The 15,733-nt window shown below is 38.2% G+C and overlaps 1 protein-coding gene across 4 annotated transcripts in view; it reads left to right on the forward strand.

The window, feature by feature from the left end:
- PRKCD (protein kinase C delta) overlaps window positions 1-15,733 on the forward strand; it is a 67,227-nt gene that overhangs the window by 32,742 nt on the left and 18,752 nt on the right. For all 4 annotated transcript variants that reach the window (XM_074879525.1, XM_074879524.1, XM_074879528.1 and 1 more), the window contains 3 exons: window positions 4,341-4,475; window positions 8,007-8,206; window positions 11,205-11,265. In XM_074879525.1, the coding sequence (XP_074735626.1) occupies window positions 4,361-4,475; window positions 8,007-8,206; window positions 11,205-11,265 (376 nt within the window). In that variant the 5' untranslated portion in view covers window positions 4,341-4,360. The remainder of the gene's footprint in view (window positions 1-4,340; window positions 4,476-8,006; window positions 8,207-11,204; window positions 11,266-15,733) is intronic.

Below are 15,733 nucleotides of genomic sequence, written 5' to 3' on the forward strand. Positions count from 1 at the left end.
TTCCCGCTTTGTGTATAAGTCACAACAACGTCTTTGTTTCTGGATTGTGTTAGAGGTGGCTTGCCCTCACTGTTTATAACAAGGCAGAATTACAGCAACAAAGGAACCCTGACAAGTAACGCCTTCAGCTGCAGTGTGAGTCCCTGATATCTGCTGTGCACTGTTGGAAGGGGAGAAACTACAGAATTTACTCTTCGTCCCTTGTGTCTCTGTGGAGAAGACTTTTAATCTAACGTGGATTTTGTGCTAGCGAATCTTGTGAAAAGTCTCCTTGGAATATTTAAGATTTTAATTTATTTTGAAGATTTCTTTAAAATTGCACGATACAAACACACCCATGTGAAAACTGAGTATTTGTTCATCCAGCAGATGTTGACACTGATGTGAAGATGTTTCAGTTTTTCCCCCTCTTGCTCCATGTGTATCATAGTTGATAGTAACATGGTTGATTTTCTTTCCATATTAAATAGTCAAAAGGTCTCAATTTTAAAGCTTCATGGAAATCGCTGTGGATTTTGCAGAGTCTCTCCCAGACAGCATAGCATGCGGTTTAGCTTGCAACAGGGTAGATCAGGGATCCTCGACAAAACGAATGCGGGACAGCATCTGATGGTGTAATCTGAATCAGTGTGGCCATCACCATGTACTTCAAATGGGATGTTACTAGAAGATTTTTTCCCTAGCTTTTTTTCAGATTGCACATGACTTTGAAACTGTTTGAGATATTGAACCTGTAATTTGGATTTGCAGTAATTTTGGAGTTCGCATCTCAGTTTTTCCACCATTTGGTTTGAATAAAATCACACTCTTCAGGGAAAACAGTTTGGCTTTGGTACTTCATAGCAGCAGTACAGATTGTATGAGTAGATTGTAAAATCTCTCTCAATTCATAGCTGGTGTTTCATTGCAGTTGCAGTCCTTGACAGATACAGCTCTAGAGTCAACGCTTGTTCTGTCACTTCTGAAATAAAGTCATGGAGACTATAGATGAACTTGTCTAAAATGCAACAAGCAAAATGTATGTATTACTTTCAATATTTTTGCTTCACATGTGACAAAACTTTGGATGATGTATTCAGCACAGATTTTGAGAAACTTTGTTGAATTAAAATTGATCTCTTTTCACAGAGTTTCACTGCCAAAAACAGTTTTAGTGGGCTGTGGTTTTGTTTACGGCAGTACAGCTGATGCTTGTCAGCTATCTCACTGCAATATCCTAGCATAGGCAAGGATTGGAAAATGTACCTGAGGAGCAAATCCAAGCCCTCCTTTCTCACTTAACCTCCATGCATCACAGTATAGTCTGTCATGTATAGTTAGATTTTTCATGAAGCCACTTAAAATCTCTACTTTTGTGAAAAAAGCATCATGAAATTTGGCAGGAACAGGTAGTTAGTTATGTGAAAATAAGCTGTTGACAGGTGAGGGGGGGGGGATGGTTAAGCTGTTAAATGGAGGAACAAAAAGGTATCTTGGTTTCACAGTGACCTTGGACTGACTGCATTTGAACATCATTGGAAATTCTGGGTTATCGGCATTTTCTCCTAACTGCTGAACTGCTTGTGCGTAGCATTTCTGAGTGAGCATCTGAGATCTCACTGAAGCGAAGTACAATGAAGCTGAAACTGATAACCGTATTCAAAACCAAGAAGCAGAGCTGAAAATGTGGACTTCAAATGATTTGGCCATCAGAAGTGAGGAAGACTCTGGGATTATTCAAAATGCATATGCACTGTACCTGTTTCTATTATATTTCTTAATTTGGAGTTAAAGAAGTAAATGTCAAAGCCTTGTATTCCGTTACAGGACTGACATTGGCTTGAGTCAGATGGTCTGAGTGAAATCATGCACTTGTTAGTTTAGCTTTGTCAGTGCTTTCCAATTTTTTGTTAGCGTAGTCCCAGACTTACTGGAAATTGTGAGTTCTAGCTGGGCTGTCCCTTCCAGCCAGAATTATCCTGCAATCATGTGGTTCTGTCAAATAAGCTTTCCAGTGGGAGCTACATGCTGACCTACCCAGCTTGTTTCTACCTATGGCCTAATTGGTCTTAAAGCTGTTTCCCCAGAGGTGAATGATGATGAAATCTGGTTTCTTTTACATCCATATTGAGTAGTAACTCTGTGTGATCTGGTGTTGGCAAGTCATGTAGCTAGTCACTTGAGGGTAGTTCTGAACATAGCACAGGGTCTCTTGAGCACCTAAAATGTGTTCCTCGTTAAAACTCTTGATGAGCATTGTGTTTACGTTGTATTTGTGAAAGTGAGGTATCAGGTGGTATTTGTTAATTTTTACAAAAGCTATTTCTCCTTCTTTCTGAGGTCATCTCAATCTCCAGTCTCATCAAATAGTGCTCCAAGCTGCAATAACCAGTGGATTAGTAGGGAAGATTTGTTATTTTATTGCAAATCTGGATGGCAGTCTGTGTGAATATGAATTATAGTGGTGGCTTTCAGTTCTTCAGTGGGATAAGCAATGGTGCCAAGTAATCCTAAACCTGCTTTCTATAACTTTGTCTTACTCTACAGAAACAAAAGTAGGGAAACAGTTAATAAAAACTAGCTCAATAAATGTTAGAGTCATAAAATTTTTCCATTTATTTAGAATTGTTTCTGCACAGGGAGATTGCATGATGTGCAAATAATGGTGTCAGGGGCTATATTCTGTGTAGCTGCAAAGACTCTGATTTCACAGTCTTTTATCTAAATGGCTGTTCTGGGCCTTAAGAGATATAAGGGGAATGATAATTGCTTCTCAGGTCAATGTCTTTACATTAAAAAAATGCAAGCATATGCAGGACTGCTTGAAATGTTCTTCCTAGTGCTGCTTGATCAAGCTGGGTAACAATCTACAGTCAAAAGGCCAGCTCAACCCAGTTTCAATCCTTTATTTTTTTTACCATCTGTTCCTGTTACTTTGTTAACTCTTTTCTCCCGATCCCTCATTCTCTGCATCCCTCATTCTCTGATTGCACTAGTATTCCCTTCCTATCAAATGACCATTTTCTCTTACCCTTCGAATAAGTAATTTTTACTTTGCAAAACAATATTGACATTCAAGCCACAGGGCTAACTCCATTGCTGAAGGTGCTGTGAATTGTAAACTGAAGTCTGCGCTAAGTTCAGGAGCTCTTAAGAATGAGAGAAGACCATAGCGAAACGCCAGTTTGCTGACTTAGAAATTGCAGGTAGTTTGGATTCTTGCAGTTCCTGACAGTTTAAACTAGGTGAGACAGTAGTGCTGGAGTTTTTTCTACCTCTCCCTCTTCCGTTTGCCTGTTATGTGCAGGTATAGAGGCTCACTGCTGGAATCACTAGCTCTGTGGTATTTGCTAGGATTAGTACGCTGCCACCCAAAAGCAATGCTTGACTAGAAGTTGTCTGATGTTATACTTGTTTCAGTTTGCTGGTGGTATTTGGAATGTACATTGTTTTCCACATTAAGTATGAAAAATAAAATGTACACTTATCCAGTGAAATACCTAATTTTCAGAAATTTCTGTAACTGCATTTATCTAAGCGAGAAAGTAAGTGTGAATTCATGTGTGGACCAGTTACTCAGGTTGTTAATGTTGATCAGGTGCTCATATGCAGTGCAATTACTTGGTTGTGCTTAAGGACATGTTACCCTTACTGTGCCATGTGGTAGTGGTTTTTGCTGCAGTGTCCAGAAATTTTATGTAGGTTCAGTAGTTTCTTGGATTAATCTTTAAAAATAAAATTAATCTAAGGTGTCCTTTTATCATTTGACTGCCTAGAATTCTGTTTGGGAATTTGTGAGGCTGTATAGCAATTAAAGAAAAAATGTGTACCTAAAGAGCAACAAAATAATGTGAGCTTTAGATGATTAATTTTGCTCCTAGTTCTCCCTCCTGGCTTTGTGAGAGATACTGGGAAAGGAACATGTGGAACAGACAAAACTCTTCATCCCTTTTTTTCTCCAATCTACTCTTCATTCCAGGTGTGAGGAAAAGAGAAGTGTTTAAAACCCCCCTCATCTGTCTATTACCTTTGTGAACTACTTGTTTGATAAGAATGTTTATATACTTGTGTGTTAACAAATAGGGTCTCTGTCAAAGACATAGCTGCTACTCACTTTTAACAAGATATGGTTAAAAAGGGTGTCTTAAATTCAGTCTTTGATTGCACATGCTATGTTTTTTGTTTCAATATGTGGCAGTTCTACTTCAGGCTCATGGTCTCAAAGCCACATTCAAGACTTGCAAACTTCAGAGGATGTGTTCTATCAGCTCTGATGGCTGCTGAGAAATGTGTATTGCTTTCTTACAAGTCTCAGACCAGGTCTTTCATTCCATTACTTTTATTTACTTCTTTCCACTTAGGTTGTATATCATTGTGAGCAATGGCCCCCTTCTTACGGATATCTTTCAACTCATTTGAGCCGGGACCTGCGCAGAATCAAGGGGAACAACTACAGCCTTTCTGTGCTGTCAAGATGAAGGAAGCATTGAGTACAGGTGAGGTTACAAATAGTGATGCTTTCCTGAATATGAATAAATTTTTCAGAAATACTGCAGTCCCTCTTAGGCTGTGGATGGTAATGAATCCTGCTGTTCCTGTCATGCCAAGCCCTTCAATGTGAGCTTTTCTTTCAGAATGGGAAAAATAACAATGACTTTTGTCACTATCTTCACCTTAAAACAAGACTTATTTATTGGTGCTTTCTTGTACTGGAGTCAGAGTGCTCAGCACTTGGTAGGGTGAAGTCTAAGACCTCTAGTTTCTTACTTCACCACCAACACACAATTGTTCACAAAATATGTGGTGAAGCAGCTGAAACGTCACTTTTGCATGGGTTAAGGCGAGTTGTGAATTTTGCATGACAAAGGTTTGCAAAAAGTTGCATAAAACATCTCTCCAGTTCTGTGCTTGCAGAATCTCTGCAGGGGAGAGAGTTGTGTAGTGGAGTGCCATGAAGAGGGATCTGAACTGCAGCAGGTTTGAGAGAACATCCTCAAGCACAGAATAGTAAATGATCTTTACTGACTTGGAGGATAGGTATTAATGGGAAGGGTAGTCTGTTGTTGTTGTAACTGAGATATTTTAGCACAATTAGCTTGAAATGACTTGCTCCCAAGGTCTTGTTAGCACCTCCCTGTTCAGCAGGCCCTCAGCCTCCAAAGACTGCTTCTTTACAGAAACTGGATCAAAGGTTTATAATATTTTGTGACATTTAGCTAGAATATATCACTATAGCCAAACAAGATGAGATGGAATTGCTGTACTGGGTTAGACTGCAGTATGGCTCTAGGACTTCACAAAACATCAAAGAATGCAGGAAAGGGTGAATTTTCTTCTTCCTCACAACATGATTTGGCTTTCCCCTTATTGCTGAGGTAAAAGCTTCATTTAGACTTTAAACACAAGGCACGGTGCCCCTTCCAGAAAATGTTGTCATCAAGCAAATGTGTTAAACTCCAAAGAAGCAGTTTCCTAGTCTGTTGAGAGAACCTCTGAAGAAATGGTGTTGGAAGTGTTGCAGCTGCCAGAATGTGTGGACAGGTGGAAGTGGTCTACATAAATCCACTTCTTTTTTTTCCCAGCTGTCTCCTTTTGAAAAGTAGAATTGTCCCGACATTCCTCCTCTTTGCTTGTGTGTCCTTGAAGTACTAAAAAATGGGGTAGAAGAGTGCAGTGAACCTTGGAGCACTGACTGATTGGGATAATCAAGAAAAGAAACTGATGCTTCTCTTATCAGTTAGACAAGATCTGGAATAACTTTTTTTGGATTTGCATGCTGAAACATACTTGAGGAAAAACTTATTGTACAGGAAGAATAAAATAATTTGCCTAATGATAAGGCATTAAGCAAACTTGCAAACATGTAAAATCTTTTGAAGCCAGTAGTGTTAGAGAAACAAAGGTGGGGTAAGAACCGTTGTTCTCGGTAATTCAGATTACCTCTTTCAGTTTTACATAGGGTAAAAATGTATATAGTAACTGATCAGAGTAGATATTATTTGGGACATGGGAATAGGGACAGCCCTGTGAATGTACTGAAATAGTTCTCTCCCCCTCTAAGAAACCTACAAAGAATATTACTAACTCTTCTGTAAACTGCTGCTGCTTCTGCAAACCCTGAATTGTTGTCAAAGGTTCTGCCCATAGGTGCAATTTCTGATATTCCCAAGGAGGCCTCTTGAGGTGTGCCTTTTTGATGAAGGGGTTTGGCTTTAGCAATCCAAAAAATAGGCTGGTGTAAAAGCCTTGCTCTGTGCCTGCTTTTAATTCCCTTTTGCCTTTGTTGTCTATCCTAATAATCTCTAAATTGTATTTTGAGCTTTCTCTATATATTTTCACCATAATATTTCCAAATTCTTTCATAGTTAAGAATATCAAGTACAGGGTTCTGGGAGTAGTTTTACACTGTGAAGAATTTGAGTTTTATTTTCTGCAGAGTTCCCTAAATTCAAGATAAAAGCTTTTGACTGACTAGAGGACGAATGCTCAAGTTTATGTTGAAGTGGAGGAGGTCCAGAACACAGGTGCCTGTTTCTGAGCATTTCAGAGTGCCCTTTGGCAAGCAGGCATAGGTCTGCTTGTCAAAGTTGTAATTTGTAATGCTGTTGTTGGCAGGCATTCCCTAATAAAGAAGTACAAGGACACTATTTGCTACTATCGTTTGGGTAGCTCAGCACAATTGAGTGGGGTGCATCGAGCAAGTTATTAATGAATGAACACAAACTTTGCTTTGAGTTTCCAGGAAGATTTTTAAATAATAAGTATCTAATTCTTCCTTTGTTGAAATGTTTGTAAATTCTGTTGCCAATTTTAGGGGACAGACCGCACTGCATTTTCTTGGGGAAGGGTCCAACTGTTTAATCTGCTTTGCTACTGCCTTGGTATCATAAGAACAGATTACACACTTAGGGGGAAAATGTATCACTGAGAGCTGGAGAGGCACTTAGGAAGCACATTTATTGCAGCAAATGATAAATAGCAGAAATTGTGCAGAATGTACAAAATTATATTCAGTTACCTGAGCACAAATGGGGAATAATTGGCTCGGCAGCAAATCACAAAGAAAAACTGGGAAGGTAGCATTGCGTGCCAGAGTCACAGTGAAGAGCTGGCTGTGGTTGCTTAGGCGGCAGTATCATTTTGGATGTGTTGATGGGACTACTCAGAGACCCAGATTTAGAAACATGCTAAAGCTTGTTATAGATCGTGCAATCACCAGCTGTTTTCTGTGTCTGAGGTAAGGAGAGGAAGAAATTAGTTTAACTGGTAACAAGAGAGACTGAAGCTGTGTATAAGGAAAAAAAATCCATTTAATAGGCATTTTACAGTGCTTCACTATTCTTAAGGAAGGACTCTGCAGAGATGCTCATTTGGGAGGCTGGGTAAATGTTACCAAAAAATGAAGTTTTTTGAGGTCCTTCCAGGCTTTTCCTTTAAGTACATAAGGTCTGCATGTGCTAGAGAAGACAGATAAGACCTTGTAATATCCTTTAAAAAGTAGCAATCATGGCAGAGAGATAGTACAATGCTGAGGAGAGTGACTTATGAATAGAAGTGAAATGTTGGGATAACTTGGAAGTAGATTAATGACACGTGGAGCCTTTCATCTTTCAGCCACCAGTTTCAATTTAAACTGGGTCAGCGTAAGGCGTATCTTAATTTATCTTATAGTGTAGGTATTCACTCTGATCAGACGGCATGTCATGGAGATTTATACCAGAAAGGAGCCGTGCAAATATTCCCTGTCAAGTTGTGACTGACTAAACCAGCTTCTGAATTCCAGAATGGGATTTTTCCCTCCTGGTTTCTCTGGCTGCATGTTAGCACCTTCACTGCCTTTGCATGCCCTGTTTGTCAGGGTGAGCTTTGCCTTCCAAGTCATGTTTGAACTGAGTATTTAAACTTTGTCCCGACCATAGTGCAAGAAGTAGTAAGTCTGCTTTTGGTTTCAGTACAAGGATTCTCTTTTGTTTTTACAGTTTTGATTTTACAGTTTCTGTCCTTTTTTTTTTTTTTCTGGCTTTCAGACAGAGGAAAAACACTCATTCAGAAGAAGCCTACCATGTATCCAGAATGGAAATCAACTTTTGACGCCCACATTTACGAAGGACGGGTGATTCAGATTGTTCTTATGAAGGCAGCAGAAGAGCCATTATCTGAAGTGACTATAGGTGTGTCAGTGCTGGCGGAGCGGTGCAAGAAAGGCAACGGCAAGGCAGAATTCTGGGTAAGGAAGAAGATTAATTCCTTAAACTTGCTGACTTGGTTATGTTTCTTTCAAGCTGAACGGATGCCTTATGCCTTTTAAACTATGAGTGTTCAATCTCTTTAGCATGTGTTGCAGGGTTTGTTAAGACAACTATTTTAGCAGCATTTTTGAAGCAGATAATGTACAATCAAAGTTCAAGAAATTGATAATAAAATCTATGGCATTAGTGTTTGAAATAATGGCATATAACACATTGAGTGCCTATTTTGTAAAGCCTAGCAGTTTTTATAGCAACTGGTAGATGTTTAAATTGGAACTGATCATTGTAATTCATCCAGAGAAAAAGAAGGGTGAAGCTTATTCCAAGGCATTTCAACTTAGAATTTCTAATTTTATTTACTTATTTTTACAACAAATTTTAGTTGGCTTGATGTTGCTATAATGGGGATCCTTTATTCTCCATTTTTGTTATCATGATATCTTCTCTTGCCCCCGCACCCCAAACAATTGTTTGTACGTGAAGTCAAGGGGTATGGCATTTGCTCCTGTATCATACTGAATACAATTCTGAGTATCGGTCTTGGAAATGTAACAGGGAAGGTAAAGTTAGGGTTTAATGTAGTTTTAAATTTAGAAATATACATTTAGTCTAAATGCCAGCAGTTGTTACTAGTTGTTGAACTACATAAACCCAAACCAACAACTTTTAAATAATTGTGAGTGAATTTCAGTTAGCACTGTAAACCTCAAATAAACAGCAAATTAAAAATATAAAATATCTTTTATTTTGTATGTCTAGAGAGAGGGGAAAGTGATAAAGGCAGGGATGATCAAAACCCCGAGCCCAGTTTTCTGAAATGCCAAACATGTTTCATTCATTTAGTTGATGTATTGCAAAGAATTTTAATGAATTAAGGGTTTAATTATGTCATACTTAAAAAATTCTATTCTCTAGCTTCTTTTTCAACTTTCAGACCCAACTGAAGTTGCTGAGATCCTGATCCAACAAAAATGGTTATGAGAATGTGATGAGGCATTATTGTCACAGAGAACTATCTAAAATCTTGAAGCAACTCTAATTAGCATCCTGATTATTCAACATTTCTCCAAATGCAGAAATAAGCTTCAGAGAGGAGTATCAGGATATCCTATAAGTTGGGTGGGAGCTGTCTAGCTAGGTGGATAGGTGCTATAAATAGACTTGCCTGTTATCCAGTTTCATGTAAAGCTGTACTCCAGGCAGCTTGCCCAGAAACTACATGTATTTGCTGATACAGGAACTGCCCATCTCTGTATTTGGAGTACAGGTACTGCTAAGGAAATATTTGCTAAATGTGAGCAGGTCTCCTTAAAAATCTCACACATAGTCTTGTATTCAAAGCGTTCTGGACTGGAGTGTTGCTGAACTTGCCCAGAACGTGAACCCTGCAGGAGAAGACCATTTCATTGGGTGGGCTAAAGCAGGATGAGCAGGTAGTAACGGATAGTTCCTGGTTACCTCCAATTTGATGAGCATCTCATTTCTCACACAATTGTCAATGCTGGCCTTTCCTTGGTAGGGGATGAATACATGATCTTTTTTCTCAGATACAGGAATGCTTTTCCTGAATGCTGGACGTGAGAAGGAGGGAGTATCCAGTTGTTGCTTAGCTTAGTATGGAAATACTTTTATAAAAACCCTCCTATTCTTCCTTAAGCCCACTTCTGCTGTAAATGGCAGGATTTTGCTCAGAGTATGTGCAAATCTAACTATCTCACCAAGCAGATCTTGGAAAAAACCTTTCTTAAAGGGGTGCTTGATCTTGAAGGGGCTTACAGATTTTGCTGGGTTGGTAGGATCTCCCTGGTTTGTATTCACCTGTTACATTCTGGAATCATACACTTTTTTTTTTCCACACCTTAACTTGAATTCTGAGAGAAGAGCCGTTAAAACTAATAGTGATCCATTTTAGTTCTTGTGATCAGTTATAGCCAATTCCATGGTCTGAAATGCTTTGCTTATTATCTGTAGAACAGGTACCACACAGATGTCATCAGCATTAAACTTCCTCGGTATGACTTCAGTCATGACTTGGACACACCATTGTGCCCAGCAAAGAGACACTAGTTTGCTTACCATAGCCTATAAGCTTATTTTTGTGTATGGAGAGACAGCCTGTCAGTAGTAACTTTAACTGAGGTCTTTGCCTTCTGTAAGCTTTGTTGGGCAAATGTTTTTCAGTGTCAGACATTGCCTTAAAGATGAAATCTTAGTCATTATCCCAGTAGGGTAATGGGATTTGTGGGGATACGCTCACAGTTGTATCTACTGTAGTTGTGGTTTTCTTTTCTTTTTTTCCCCTCCTGCATTCTATTTACTGTTAGCCCAGGGATACTTCACTCTAGCAGAGTGAAGTCTGAATCAGACTCTTTCATGCTTAATGGCTTCTTTCCTTTTGTGAAGACAGCAGTTTAAGAATGAGGGGCTACTTTCTGAGCGCAGGAAGTGACCTCAGTTATTGGCTTAAAAGGCATTTGTTTTTGTTGGTCTGCAAAATTTGTCACAGAAACCATGTGTGATGGTTTGAGGGCGAAAGTAAAATAAATTTGGATGATACCACTGTTTTTCTGATTACAGGCAACAGTATTTGATATCTCTATGGTTTGTACTCTCAATAAACATATGAAGGATTGTATAGACTTTTTCTTTTAAAACTGGGTTCCTGTGCAAATTGAGTTTGCTAATAGTAAAAACAGAAGCCAACAAACTTCTTTGCAAAACATGGGAAAGGGACATAGAGAAACAATGTGAACTTTGATTGCGCTGAACTTTTGAGTAGACATCAAAGAAATGCAGCACACTAGTAAAAGCAATAGCCTAAAAGCCCCTGGTTCAGCTGCAGCAGTGAGATATGGAAGAGGGTTGTAATCCAGTAGTTATTGAATATTATACTTTGATTCCCTAGTAAGAGCTGTTTAAATTCCTGAGGGTTTCAGTCAACTGCATACTTTCACTGTTGGTATCTTTCTTCCACAGCTTGACCTACAACCTCAGGGCAAGGTGCTGATGGCTGTGCAGTATTTTTTGGAAGATGCAGGTAATGTCCACTGCTTATTTTCAGTCAGTTATGTAAATTTTTTTTTTCACATTCCTTTTGTAGAACACAGTATGTAGTTAAAAAAAAAAAAAAATCACCTGGTGTACTGAGTAGAATTTTCTGATTTTATGAATTTATTCTGTAGGGTTTTTTGTTATGTGGAGTCATGGCTGCAGTTGTTCATGTCTAAATACCTTTGTGCCCTGTGTTGCCGTTGCATTTAGCCACTTTTGGGTCTTTAATATGTCTGTCCTCATGTTTTGATGTGATAGAAAAGATATTATCAGTTTCTTTTTAGGTGCAAAGAAGTTAAATGTCTTTTTTTAGCTTATGTGGGAAACTTTTTTTGTGGATTGGAGAACTAGGTCTGAGTTTCCTGGGATTCAGATGTCATAGTCACTAATCATGGAAACTGATTGTAGCAATGAGTGAATGTTTAAGTGTTAAAATGCAAATGTAGTCAATGTTCTGCTATATCAGTTTAAAAAGTGAACAACCTGTATATGTCAGTAATCTACACATGGTATTTGAAGAAGAAACTAGGATGTAAGAGAAGATAGTTAATTATGAGAGGGGAAGCTTTAAGTACAGTAATAAAAACAAATATTTTGGCAGGGTTTTGTGTATCTGTGGAATGCTTTTGTAAAGGAAATGATGTAAGCCTCACAACTTGCCTAGCTAGTGGTTAAAGCTTTCCCATACTAGAAGTCACAAAACCCAAAAAGTTATTTCTTGGGAACTAAACTGGTCTGCCATATTAGCCTATCGGTCTTACATGGTTTAATCTATGTGTTTGTAAATAATAAGCGGAAAGAGTAAGCAGTAAGTTTTAAAGCATTGCTGTTGGCTTCCCCCCCCCCCCCCCGCCCCCGATATATATAAGGAACATAGTTCCACTCTCATAGAACAAGTTAAATCTGAAGGTACCATACATTTTTGTAGCATATGTGCAATCTGTGTAGCAGTTACTAGAAAAGCTACTAAAGATAGAATGTGGTGTTCAATACATGACATTTCAGAGTCGACATTTTATCTTTGCAATGGCAAAGGAACAGCCTATACACTCATTATTTTGGTGTCTTTTATGAAAATTTAAAGCAAAATTTCAAAAAATTGTGTGACACTGAAGAGCTTGTAAGGAAGAGCATTTCTCTGAAGATCAGAAGCTCTCATTCTGGTTTGCATTCAAACTGTTGTGAGCCATTATATTAGGAAACTTGTCTTGACTTTCCAGTGCAAGACAGTTTCATGGGGCGGTGGTGCGATGAGAAACTACTTATGAGACCTACACAAATCCATTTGTCCAGGAATCATAAAAGTTTCTCAACCAAAACTATACAAAACCAACTTCAGTGCTCTCAGTTGCTTATTTGATGAGGCTGAAGCATATTTCCTCCTCTCAACACAGACATGAGGAACAGTAAAGATGACCTGTGAAAACCTTCCATAGAAGATGAAGTGAAAACCTTCCATAATCTGCTATTAGCTGTTAGCAGGAAGGTAATATACATGTGTGCTCTAAGTACTAAAATAATTGTAATTAGCTATTGATCAGAATAATTTAAAAATAGATACAATGTTCTTGCAATTCTTTTCATTGCCGTTATTAGGGATTGCAGATGGTAGTGGATGAAGTCTAAATACCAAACAGATCATTAAGTCATGCAATCATACTTTATCTGGCAAGTTAAGATTTATTTGTTAATGCTCTTGTTAGACCTTATACTTTGCAACAGCTTCCTATTTACCTTCTGTTTTATAGGAAATTACTTACCAATACCTTTTTGGTAACCAAACCAGAGAGGCAGTGGAAACTCCCTTTCAAGACATTTATACACCCATGTTTTGCAAAGGAAAGTCACTCCATCTGATATCTGCAGTGTTCACATCAAACAAATACGTTTTAACGTATTAATCCTCAAAATTATAGACCTCCCTTATGTCACTACCCGTATATTGCTAAACAGGCAAACACTGATTGATTTTTGGCTCATCACTGCAGTGCTGTAAATGCTTTCTCTAGTTAAATTAGCAGTTACCATTGTTAGAGCAGAGAAGCTGGTTAGTGTGGTTACAGGGTGGTTACAGGGATGTTTGTATTAACTTCCATTCTTCACATTGCTAAAACCCTTAGTTAATAGCTGAAAGCTCAGAGACAGCTCACATTCCTTCCTATGCACATACCATCTTGTTTTTTCTCTGACATGGCTTTCCAGACAGAACGGTATGGTAGCTGTGTTTCTAAAATACTAAAAAAGGCTTATTCTGAAACTGGTATTTCAGTTGTTCCCTAGTTTATTTGAAGGTATTGCTACCATTAGTATCTTTGAGCTATAGGTGCTACCTTTTGTTTGAAAATCTCCAAGCACTTTGCGAAAGTGACTAATTCTTTCTTTGGCTTGTTTTGCAAACTAAAGCTGTTGTTTTTCAACCCTTCCTTCTGAGTAGCAAAAGTTCTGCCACCTTTAGAAAAAACTTTTTCTCTGCTTCGAAGGTAGGTAGCAGTATTGAGAAGTAAGCATGTTATTGCTCCTTTATCAGATTTATCTGAGAAAAATTTTTGTGGAATAAATGGTATTAAAATTTGCTCCATCGTAGGCTACGCTGAGACATTTCATTTGTATATTCTTTTTGCAGACTGGGGCCTGGGGCGGTTAGTTTAGGGCTATATATGAAAAGTCTTCCCAGTCTTAGAGGTGTTTTTCTTTCTAGACCCTGTAAAACAGGGACTGCAGAGCCCTGACTTTGAGCTGTCAAAGAACTTTTTTGTCTTTTGTCCTGTGACTTGAAAATAAGCTTGTGCTGGAAATTAAAAGCTTTTTTCTGATGTGTGAAACATGAGAACAAGGTGCTGACCCCTATTTTCATTTCAGAATATAGTTTTCTTTCTGCCCCTCCTTCTCTCGTTGTAGTATTGAAACTAGATTCTAATTCTGTAAAGCAGCTTTAGTTTTAATGGGTGGGAGTTACAATATGTTTAATGGTTTGCTTGATCTTTGTTTATTCAAATGTAGTTAATGACCTTATCGAGTAAGAAAACCCAGGCTCACAGAGGTGGCTTGCTGTACTGCTGAGTGTCTTGCGTGGTGTTAGCAGCTTTAGAGGCTTTGGAAGTATGTTTGTGTCTTGTTTTTGAATTCTGAATTGCTGTTTTGCCTGGCTTTAGGTTCCTGGAGAAAGGGTTAGTGAATTCTTTCCTTAAAATGCTATTAGATGTATCAGAAGGTGAGTAATTTGCATGCGAACTTTTGATATTTCAAGTATCCGACTTCTGAGAGAGGAACATGAACCAGAGCGCTGCATATATTTTGAATATGTTTTTCTCTGTGTGTGTTGAGTGTTGGGGAAGCATGAGATTTTAGAATTTTTCTGAGGCATCTGTGAAAAATAATAGGGTAAATAATAGATTTACTATCGCAGTCTACATATTGTATGGGTCTAAATAAAGATTTAAAACAAGTTTCTCAATGGATAGGTGTGTTGAGGAAGGATTGTCACATTATTAGTAAATAATGATGATGAGGGCTGAAAAGCCAGAACTGGGCCTTATCATTGTAAATGGGGAAGTTGCTATGATTTAATCATTTAACTGAGAAAATACTGTTTCTAGAAATTTGGCAGTTGTGGTAGTTTATTCAGTGGCACCTAGCATCTGCTTTAATCTGCATCTAGAACTATGATTGCATGAATTTAATAAAAATATTTTCTGGTTTAATTTTCTTCAAGAAAAATCAAACATTTGCAGATGTCATAACTTCATAAACACAAAGTTGGCAGTGTATTTGGTTGGTAAGGGAGCTAATGTGTAGAGCAGAGAAGATTTGATATGGTTTATATGTTCACAAGAAATTTGATTTTAGATGCTGTATTTTTAAAGGTCGGTTTTACTGTGCGTATGTAATTTAAAAAAGAAAGGAGAAAACCTGTTTTCCAGTTTATTCTCTGTTTTACCACAATGAATGATCTATCGGGTATCTGTGCAGACGTGTTAATGAAAACACTGAAATTTAAAAAAAAAAAGTATTCTGTGCAGCTGAGCACAGACTGTGTTAGCACAGCAGCTCTGCAGATGGTATGAGCACTGCAAAGACTGTAGTGTAGACATGGGATTTATTTCTCCTGGATTGAAAGGCAGCGCTTGTTAAAAAGCACTTGTGTTTTGTTTTAGCACTTTTGTAAAAGACCATTGAATTCATTAATGCCTATGAAAGAGTCGTTCAGTAGAAACATGTTAAAAGTAGCTGCAGAGTGGTCCACCTCAGGGCTCTGCTAAGTGTCAGGCAGAAAGTAGGTGCTGGCTCAGTGGCCAAGGCAGAACTTCATTCATTCATTTATTCATTCATTCATTTAGAGGAGCAGGCAAGAAGTCTGTGTCCTGTGCATGTCCCAGTCTCTGCACAGAGCAGAGCATAACATACTTGTAGTTTTTTCTTACAGTAGAAACACATAAATGATTCCATGCAGTATA

Source organism: Strix uralensis, chromosome 10, assembly GCF_047716275.1.
Source record: "Strix uralensis isolate ZFMK-TIS-50842 chromosome 10, bStrUra1, whole genome shotgun sequence".
Classification (NCBI taxonomy): domain Eukaryota; kingdom Metazoa; phylum Chordata; class Aves; order Strigiformes; family Strigidae; genus Strix; species Strix uralensis.